Below are 11570 nucleotides of genomic sequence, written 5' to 3'. Positions count from 1 at the left end.
AAAAAAAGATTGACCATATAGATATTCTACTCCTTTAGAAACCAGCACCATTTGGTAATCATATCTTGGAAAAACAGCTTCATCACCTTGCTTATTTCTCAAGCTTCCTAAACATTGAGGGATTGCACCTGAAAAATCATTGTGTGCAAGGTCTAGGATCTGAAGATATTGAAGAAGACAAAATTTTTTAGGTATGTCCCCATGAAAGAAGTTGGACCTTAGGCTTAACCTCAGTAAATATGGTGAACTTTCACCCATCCATGCAGGAAGTTTTCCAGAGAATTTGTTTCCTCCAAGATCAAGGCTTTTCAAGTTTCTATAATTTCTGAAGAAAGAGGGAAGCTCGCCCTCGAGATAATTTTGGGGCAATGACAATACATTTAGTGAACTCAGATGTCGCATTGAGTGGGGGAGTTTCCCAGATAGGGAATTGTTTCCCAAAATAAGGCCATTCAATTCCTTTAGCATTCCTATAGCATAGGGAATTCTACCAGTAATTGAATTTGATGAGAGGTCCAACCAAGACAACTTGGGCAATAACTCACTTATGTTTTTTGGAATAGGTCCAGAAAACATATTATTCCCGAGATTTATGACTCTTAGATTACTATGAAAAAGTGGAACTGGACCCTCTAAGTTGTTGTAACACAAATCAAAATAAGATGCTAAAGGGTGAAATTGAAAGTATGGTACCTTCCCGCGTAGTTTGTTATTAGATAGACTCCAATAGGTGACATTTGGGCAAGACTTCCAAAGGCCATGTGGAATGGTGTCAGAAATGCCAGCATTGTCGAGCACAAGAAAATTGAGTTTATTTTGTATTTTTAGCCAAGCTGGAAAATTTGGGCCGATCTGAACCTTTGATAAAAAAATAGATTCCAGCTGAAAGGGAGGAACCCATTCGTGTGTGACATCTAAAACCAAGGTCCCTTTTGCATTAAGGTTCGTAGACAACCTAAGAGATTTTAATCGGGTGAGATTTTGAAAATGAGCTTTAGTTAGGACACCTTCCCATGAATTCTCTGTTAGGTCCAATGAAACAAGCATTGACAATTTCCCGATGCTTTTTGGAATTGTTCCGTTCAATTGATTATATGAGAGGGCAAGTGCTTGCAGTGATGACAAGTTCCCATCTTCAGAGCTGCTGTTGGAACATTGAGATAAGCCATTCACAAACTCAGTTATCTCCCCATTTATATTGTTGGAATACATATATAATGCTTGCAAGTTGCAAAGGTTGGCAAATGAGTTTGGAATCCTTCCAATTAAATTGTTTCCAGCTAAATTCAAGACACGCAAGTTGGTTAGATGTCCCAGACCAACTGGAAGAGTACCTCTAAGCAAAGTGGACTTAAGTTTGATTGTTGAAAGCCCACTCACATTTGACAACCAGTGAGGTATGAAGGAGTTAAAATGGTTGTAAGAGAGATCAAGGGCTGAAAGTAGTGTAAAATTGATGGAGGAAACAGAGTGAGGAAGACTAACAAGTCCACAACCAACTAGGTGTAACTCCTGTAAGGAAGGAAGCATATTAACCGCATGAAACCAATTTGGTACTTTCTCAAGATTTACAAAATTCATTCCAAGGTACTTAAGAGAAGGAAAAGCATTAACCCATTCCAGACTTTCGACCTCTAATCTTTGAGATGAAAAGTTATAGAAGTTAATGGAAAATGAAAATGAATGGAGGTCTAGATATTGGAGCCTTGAAAGATTCCAAAGATGGGGAGGAATAACTCCGGCAAACAATGAGAAAGAGAGATTGAGATACGTCAAACTTTCAAGGGAACCCAAAAACTTTGGAATATTGATTCCATCAAAATTATTCAAGCTTAGGTCAAGGTAACTCAAATACTTTAGATCAAGTAAAGAGGAACTTATCTTGCCCCCAAGGGCACGACTTGTTGTAAGCTTCCATCTCTTCATGCGAAAGAGATATATTTGGATCAACATGATAATAATTAAACGCAGGAAATGGGTTTTTGAGGTCAAGCTTGACAACATTTCCTGTGTTGTTGTCACAGCCAACACCTATCCAGTTGCAGCAATTATCACCAACCCAAGAAGAGAAACGACCCGATGGATCTGTAAGATTGTCTTTAAAGTTAAGAAGTGCTTTCCTCTCCACCTCTAAGCATCTCAAATTTGGGCTCTTAGTACATGAAATGGGTTTAATAAGTTGAAGGTAGGATGCAGTTCCAAGCAGAGAGAAGAAAAAAATGGGAATGAGTTGAAGAGTAGACATAAAGCCAATCATTCTGCCACTGAAATGCATGCATTGGGGTTCAAGTATTTATAGTAGGAATTCTAGGCGCTTCTCTGTACACGTGGCACAAATACATGCCGTAGTTTTTTTAATTTAGAGTTAAATGACAGGCTAACAGTAACTTGTATAGTAATATGAAGTTATATCTATGCAGAGCCAAATTAATCTCAAATTTTCTACTAACTCTTGCTCATTTTTCATAAAATTTTCTCGGTACAAATAATAAATAGATTTTTTTAATATATATATATATATATATTAAAAAAATGTATAGTTATATATAATTTTGTTTTCAAAAAATTTAGATATATGTGATGCTACCGATTAAATAGCAGAGTCTCAGATTATAAGATAAAATTGTATGTGAGCATGTTAATTAAGTCAATAATTCAAAGAGTAATGATTATATTTAATTTGAGGTTGTGATAAATAATGAAAGGCACTTAATTTCAAAATAAAAACTACTTTATTGACTGTCTACGAATAAATCCAAGAACGAATAGAGTTTAATTGGGAGTTTATCTCAATGTTTACAAAGACTTTACGCCTCAAGCCTTTGAATTTGGATTTTCTCCAATTCATTTGAACTGGAGATCGAATATTCCGTTAGTTATAGTGGAGGGATATTTTTTTTTTCTTAAAAAGTGAAAAGACAAAAATACCTATAAAGTATAACTAACCGGATATTCTATAATTCATTTGAAATGAAGAGGATCATGTTTCCAAATCTTTACAAGGATTAAGTTGCCTGTTAAATTTCGCATGGGCCACCTACATGATGTCGATAGTTTCGAGTGATAATCAATAAAGCTTATATCCACTTTCTTGACAGACTAATTAAGACTAACTCCACTTACTAATCAAAAATAATAATAATAACTCCACTCACTTTTGACTAACAATAAATAAAAATAAATTAATAAATAAATAAAATTGATATAAGATAAGATGTAACATTTGGTATATTGGTCCGCCCACTTTAGGCTTGAACGTTTGTGCGAATGCAAACACAATTGACCCCTAACTCCCTATATTAAATAATATATCAGCTGAGACTAATCTCTTCCAACATCAGACATATATATGTAAATGAAGTCCATCCTTGTCCTCCTGAGCGATAATAACTGAACAGAGGACTTTTGACAATTAGAGTTTTAAGTAGGAATCAAATGTTAATTAAGAGACTAATTAAATTTAGCATTAGCATTACGCCTACGTCTCTCATCCCAAACCTTCCTTGCCGAATCATCCAAATTTAGCATTACTGGATAAATTTATTTATTGATTATTTATTTTCCATCTAAAAAATGTTAAAACTGACGTAAAACTATTTAAAATAGGCCCTAGGAAGAGGCATAAGGAAGGCTTAAAATACCCATACCTAAAAAGTGGTTATGGTTTTATCAAAAAAAATAAAAAAAAAAGTGGTTATGCATAGGAACGGAACCAGGAAGTACTATGGGCAGGGGCCGGGCCAAGGCATAAATTAAAATTATTTTTGAAGTGAAATTAAAAATCTATTAAGCTCTTCGAATTTCATCCCGTTGATTAAGATCATAACCCCATATCTGATGACGCAATATAGGATCAAACTCTAATGAACTAATATCAAATTGATTGGCATCAACTCTCGGAGGTTTTTTAGGAGAATTTTCAGAAATTGGGATATCAGAAGTTAGTGATAATGTATTACCAACATTAGCATTTGAACTTTGTGCATTTTTTCTTTTGAAAAATTCAAGTATTGTATTTGGCTTTCCCATCATCTATAAATAAATTTACATGGTCATATTGGAGTCTTTAGAAAATAAAATAAAAATATGCGTAGGTTAACAATGAACAAACTCACACAAAGAACAATATAATATAAATAGCTTTCATGTATCAAATTCTCCAATTAAATGTTTAAATTCTAACAATCAATATTCTCAATATTTAATAACCATAATATCCAAATTACAAGACTACTTAGATCAGAAATTGAGTTTAGAATACTAACCTCAAAAAGTGCAACTATCATTGAGTTATTTTGCACCGCTTCTAAATGGTTTTGTCATCTACGAGTTGTTGTTCTGCATGTGTTAGGAAAGACAAAAACAAATTAACAACTCTCTCATTATTTTGATTTGAATTATTGTCAATTTTGTGAGTTGCAAGCTAAGGAGATGATTAAAAAACTCAAGAATTAAGAATTTAAGGATCTCTTTGAGAGACCTTGTTTTACATTGAATAAATTGTTTTACACTCACAGTAATTACAATTTATATGAAATTAAAAATTGCCTTTAAGTAAATTACATTGACGTTGTTCAAAAATTCCCCATATCTTCTTGGCTCTAACATCAATTTCTCTAAGATTTTCAGAAATTGACATGGGAGAATGGAATTTCTCTAACATCAATTTCTCTAAGTAAATTACATTGAAACTCATATTTCCTTCCTACAGCCCAACCCACCACCAAGTACCCTGATCAGGTCCCTCAAAATCCCAAAATGCTACAAAGAGTTTACTCTGTCATTTACGAACAATGCTAAGCTTGCAACTTTTGTTTGACTGACAACCATCTAAGGAGGAAGTCAATTATTGCAAGGATTTAAGAACCTCTTTGATAGATTCACTCAACAATTATTTCTAGGATTTGGTTATCTTTTTCAATGCCTTGAGATAACTCGATATATTTTACTTGATTAATCGATATGATCATGTGGATAGACTATCAGTTACCTCTTTATAATGGTTATAATATACATATTTGTCTGTGTTTGTTGTGTGCATATGGAAAGAGACAATTGACATTCGATGATTAAAAACACTCTAGAATATATTACTTCGATGATGAGTTGAGTATTTGTTGTCAAAAAATGATTATTAACCAGTAATTAGGCAACTAGCTAGTTCTGAAATAAAAATAATAAATGCAAAGATAGGTAATTACATTATTTGAGCATTTCTTAATCCATATGAATCATATATATTTTGTAGCTCACGTCCATTTTTGTATTAGTTATATATAAAAGTTCTCTAAAAGAGTACATATATACCAGTTTCTGATATCCAAAAATAAAAACATAACACAAAAGTTGTTGCATAATCCATATTTGAAGCAAGTAATTTTGGCTTGTTTTTTACATGGTTTGTACATAAAATGGGGGTTTGATATTAAATTTTGAAAAAAATAAAAAATTGCATCTATCTAGTTTCCAAGCCCAACTTGAATAGAATTTGTTGCATTTAAATGATGAAGTTGACCTAGAATGTGCTCGCTTTGGTCTAACAAAAATGGTTTGATATCTTGAGAAATACTATTTAGTAAACCTTCATATAATTGCTATACAACTATAGTAATATGACAGCGAAAACCAACCATTAATTTTTTCTTTTTATGATTTGCCTTTGCAACCAGACAATCCCACAAAAGATGTCAAGTAGTCTTCGTCTCTACTCCGCGTAGGGGCCATGATGGATCTCAGTCCATAATTTCTTAACTGACCAAAAATAAATCCAAGAAAATAAAGGAGATGTAACATTTGCTATAAATCCGACAAAGGTTTGAAAGTTAATCTTAAATTCCACATAGGGGCCCATGATGTGAACAATTTCCAAGTAATAATCCTAAGTTTATCATGTAGCTAAAGTTTTTGTTGACGGACTAAGAATAAATCCAAAAAAGATAGACCAACATAACTTATCTCAATACCAAGACTCCTCCCTTCAAGTCCTCTCCATACAAATTGCTTCTTAAATTCAACATATATAGTACCCCATGATGTCAAATTTTTTCTTTTGCAAGTCATATAATCAATAAAGTGTGTGGAATTTCTGGATATCCACATACTCACAATAAATCCAACTTAAAATCCACTTAAATTGGGAAATAAAGAAGATATAATTGCCATCCACTTTGGGATTGAAAGTTTATCTCAATGCAAAAGACTCCACGCTTGGAGTCGTCTATACGCAAATTGCACGAAACTTCCACAAGGGCACTATGATATGAATTATTTGCAATAATTCAACTTCCCAACATTACACTTTGTTAGTTCTTGTGTTGGTTTGATTCAGTTCCAAAATGTAGAGGTTACTGTCCACGGGCTCAAACACTGATATAGAATATCCAGAATCAAATCTCCACCGTTCATAATGTAGATTAATGTGTCATGAATGTCTCTGCAAAATTTCAGCTCAATCGGACCACAAACGCCCATCGTTTGGAGCTATTGATCAAAGTTGGATAGCATTTCCAGAATGCTGTTTTCTCCCCATTGCAGGCCATGTCTAGACACGGTGCTAGGCTGTCTGGATAGGCTTTTCAGAATCTCTGTTTTTGCTCTGCAAGGCCCTGTCCGGATAGCTCATTAACCTATCCGGACACCCCGTACCTATTATGCCCAAAAATGTGTTTTTAGTGGGCCTAGGTCTAGGGTTTGATGTACTAATATATATACATCATTATAGAAGAGAGAGGCACAAATTTTTGCCCCCAGAGAGTTTGTCAGAGGTTGTGCAAAGAAAGATCATATGTGGTGAGCCAAGGTCTTGCAAAGGGTTGTAAGTGTCCTAGTGTTTGTAATCTCTAGATAATCTTTTGATAGTGATTTCCTGGGTTTGGCTGCCTCGAAGAGGTTTTACTTTTAGATCAATTTCTAAAAGGTTTCATCTTCGTCACCAAAATCCTTATGTGTGATTGTTTATATTTTGGTGATCGTTTTCTTTGATAAATATCTATTAATTCTGCATAAACTGTGATATTTATCTGTTTAGAGTTTTTCAATTGGTATCAAAGCGGGTTGACTTTGTTTGGATTAAATTCTTGAGTGAGATCTGTTGACTCCTATTTTCTATGAATACTTTTTAAGGGGAATATGATCTTATAAACTCCTTCAACAATTTGTTGAAAAAATTCACTCTTTTGAGACATCAATACACAAATTGTTTGGAGGATTTTCAAGATTTTGAACATGTGAAAGAATCTATTGTTACTAAATTGTCTGAATCACATGCTTTAATTGATTCTTTAAAATCTGAAAATCTTGTTTTAGGTTCTAAAGTTGATTTGTTAGAGAATAAATTACAAGAGTCAGAAACTCAAATGAAAAAATTCTCTAGCAATTCCCTTGAGAATATGTTGCATACTCAGAATTCTGATTGTGATAAATCTGAGTTAAGTTTTGATTGTCATGTTGCTTTGTCTTTTAACAATGATTCTACTTCCGAGATAATATTTGTTAAATCAGAAAAAGTAGAAGACTCTTTGGTTAAAAGAAAAACAGTAGCTGCCTCGACTTCACAAGGTAAGAAAGTTAAGAAAATTCATATTGAACCTTATGAATCTTACCCCAAGTATAGAGTCTTCCATCCTCCTTGGAATCTACCTCCTAAAAGGTTTATCCCTACTTGTTATCATTGTGGAAAAGTTGGTCACATTTGACCCAACTGTTTTAAATTGAAACCTCATGTGCATAAAAATAAAAATTCTGTTTCTAGAAAAGAACCTTTGGGGTTATGCACAATGATAATGGGAGGTTTGTCTAGATTAGACAAGATTGAAAATGTTCACGTCTCTACACATTCTTTCAAGAAGGTTTGGATTATGAAGGATTATACTATTCACCCATTGAGGGGGAGTGGTAGTGATCTCACCTAAATTTAGGTGAGTAAATAACATGTCTAGGAATAGTTGTTTTGCTTATTTTTGAAAATCTTAGAGCATGTTGTTTTTCTTTGCTTTGCATTTTTTTTTTTTTGCTTTCTAGTTTATGCATTGCAATTTTTTTTTTTTGTTACACTTTTTGTGTGAAGAGTGTATACATGTTTGTTTTGAGATTCTTGTTATGAGGCATATTCATAAAGGACTTTTCAAGAAATTCATATGTTATGATCTTTGAAAGGCTTATAGATGAGATGTTGTGTGCGGACCACTAAGATTTTTCTCTATTTGCTAATCAAGTGTTCATGAATGTGTAATGTCTTGTGAAAACCTAGAAGTAGTTATTAAACCAAATCATTATTTTGTAGTGGGACCTATAAGATGTGATGAAAGTTTAATGCTAAAGAACATTCATGTATTGCCTGTTATAATCTAAATTCAAATATGTTGTTTTTTTCTTTGCTGCCCTTCTTTGTGGTTTATTTGTGTTAATAAATTTTTGAGAAAGGAATTTGGTGTTGCAAAGATGTTTGAAATGTTAAGATGGATATATGCTTTAAATGCTTTTTAATTGCTTCATTGGAAATCCTCTTAATTTATGTGCCTATGGAATACACGTTTTTTTTTTTTTTTTGATAAAATGAGGCTCTTATATTAATCGAGCATCATAGAATGAGTACAATACTGGATAGCCATCCGTCCAACAAACTCCAATTTCTCCCTAATGGCCTTGACAGACAATAGGTAGCACCACCCCAAAGGTTACACCCCCATATTATCCCCATTAGTTTCTGGGAAATTAGAGCCGGGACAGATTCTCAAAATAAAGTAATACACTTATTCTCCCAGAGCAGTTTGCTCCAAACAAATAAAGTCCCTCAACCAAGCAGGCAGTGTATCACGCCATGTTTGATCTATCGAATACGAAGCTGCAAACCGGGATAAGAGGTGAGCTGCTCTATTCCCATCCCTTCGAATGAAAGTGAATTGCCAACGAGAAAAGCCCTGTAATTCAGTGCGTATGTCGTCCACAACATGACCAAGGTTACTCATATCCCTAACCGAGTTGATTATCATGCTTGAATTGATTATCTTTATAATGAACTATCATTAATCCATTCAAGTATGTGTTATTGTGGTATATTTCATTTACGCTATTTCTATGCACTTAAGCTTCAAGATGGAATGTCAATCCATGACAAATTTGTTATGTTGAACAAACCATATGCATAGGGTGAATTTTTTTTTGTGGGTTAAAATTGACCAAATGCTGGTTGAACCTAGAACCTATAAATTTCAATTCAAACCCTTATGTCTTGTACTTTAATTTTTATGAAAGACACGTTCTCAAAGAGAAAATTTAAAGTGAAATGTGCAAAATGCCAAAATATTCCAAAAAGGGAATTTTCACTGTGTCAATTTTTTGTGCTTGGCTCATCCATAATTAAAATTCCGGATGTAGTTCTGAGCCTTATGATAAGACTAAAGGGGAGAATATTGGATGAGGGTGACTAGGCCTTAGTAAGGTTTGACTTCTAACCTAACAAGATATGAATTTCTTTCATATGATTTGGAAGTTTTAATGTGCTTTCTTTGTCAATATATGTTTGTCCATTGCTTGACTCTTGACTGTAGCTTATCACACACAACTCATATAGCATAAATAGTGATGGTACATAATGGCATGACATGAGTTGCTACAATGATTTTGTTTATTCCTCTTTTGATACTCTTGCATGCTTTGAGTTTTTTTTTTTTTTTTTTGGCACATTCAACAAGAGTTTCTCCTAATCTGTAATTTTTGATCATTTATTGGATATACTCTTCTTATGAATATCCCTGCTTGAAACATTTTTCTCTTGTTGATATTGAGTCACACATTGAGGGGGGAATTTTTACTGATGTTTCTTCATGATCTTGCATTACTTTATGCATGTTTTGTTATCTATGATCATGAGTTTTATTTCTGTATTCTTGTTTCACATATGCCTTGATGTATTTTGTGAAGTGTTTCAGGAAACATGAAGACTTTTTGTCATTCTGTGACAAAAAGGGAGAGTAAATCTAGGGAGATGATGAGATTGGCTTGGCATTTTGGTTTTGTCACCGAATTGCCAAAAGGGGAGTTTGTTAGTTCTTGTGTTGACTTAATTCAGTTCCAAAATGCAGAGGTTACTGTCCACGAGCTCAAACACTAATATAGAGATGATTAAAAAACTCAAGAATCAAGAATTTAAGGATCTCCCTGATCAGGTCCCTCAAAATCCCAAAATGCTACAAAGAGTCTACTCTGTCATTTACGAACAATGTTAAGCTTGCAACTTTTGTTTGACTGAGAACCATCTAAGGAGGAAGTCAATTATTGCAAGGATTTAAGAACGTCCTCTTTGATAGATTCACTCGACAATTATTTCTAGGATTTGGTTAGCTTTTTCAATGCCTTGAGATAACTCGATATATTTTACTTGATTAATCGATATGATCATGTGGATAGACTATCAGTTGCCTCTTTATAATGGTTATAATATACATATTTGTCTGTGTTTGTTGTGTGCATATGGAAAGAGACAATTGACATTAGATGATTACAAACACTCTAGAATATATTACTTCAATGATAAGTTGAGTATTTGTTGTCAAAAAGTGATTATTAACCAGTAATTAGGCAACTAGCTAGTTCTGAAATAAAAATAATAAATGCAAAGATAGGTAATTACATTATTTGAGCATTTCTTAATCCATATGAATCATATATATTTTGTAGCTCACGTCCATTTTTGTATTAGTTATATATAAAAGTTCTCTAAAAGAGTACATATATACCAGTTTCTGATATCCAAAAATAAAAACATAACACAAAAGTTGTTGCATAATCCATATTTGAAGCAAGTAATTTTGGCTTGTTTTTTACATGGTTTGTACATAAAATGGGGGTTTGATATTAAATTTTGAAAAAAATAAAAAATTGCATCTATCTAGTTTCCAAGCCCAACTTGAATAGAATTTGTTGCATTTAAATGATGAAGTTGACCTAGAATGTGCTCGCTTTGGTCTAACAAAAATGGTTTGATATCTTGAGAAATGCTATTTGGTAAACCCTCATATAATTGTCATACAACTACAGTAATATAACAGCGAAAATCAACCATTAATTTTTTCTTTTTATGATTTGCCTTTGCAACCAGACAATCCCACAAAAGATGTCAAGTAGTCTTCATCTCTACTCCGCGTAGGGGCCATGATGGATCTCAGTCCATAATTTCTTAACTGACCAAAAGTAAATCCAAGAAAATAAAGGAGATGTAACATTTGCTATATATCCGACAAAGGTTTGAAAGTTAATCTTAAATTCCACATGGGGGCCCATGACGTGAATAATTTCCAAGTAATAATCCTAAGTTTATCATGTAGCTAAAGTTTTTATTGACGGACTAAGAATAAATCCAAAAAAGATAGACCAACATAACTTATCTCAATACCAAGACTCCTCCCTTCAAGTCCTCTTCATACAAATTGCTTCTTAAATTCAACATATATAGGACCCCATCATGTCAAATCTTTTCTTTTGCAAGTCATATGATCAATAAAGCGTGTGGAATTAAGGCTTTGTCTTTCGCCAACCATTTGCGCACCATCTTAACCATTTAAACTTATATT

At 33.3% G+C, this 11570-nt stretch overlaps 1 protein-coding gene across 1 annotated transcript in view; it reads right to left on the bottom strand.

Moving 5' to 3' along the window:
- Nucleotides 1-91: 91 nt before the first annotated feature.
- LOC132169216 (receptor-like protein EIX1) overlaps nt 92-11570 on the bottom strand; it is a 12254-nt gene continuing 775 nt past the window's right edge. The window contains exons 2-3 of the mRNA XM_059580285.1: nt 230-2031; nt 92-128 (exon numbers count right to left, since the gene is read on the bottom strand). Coding sequence (XP_059436268.1) covers nt 92-128; nt 230-2031 — 1839 coding nt within the window. The remainder of the gene's footprint in view (nt 129-229; nt 2032-11570) is intronic.

Source organism: Corylus avellana, chromosome ca2, assembly GCF_901000735.1.
Source record: "Corylus avellana chromosome ca2, CavTom2PMs-1.0".
NCBI lineage: Eukaryota > Viridiplantae > Streptophyta > Magnoliopsida > Fagales > Betulaceae > Corylus > Corylus avellana.
Note: the sequence above shows the minus strand (reverse complement) of the source record. Positions and strands in the feature narration are given on the sequence as shown.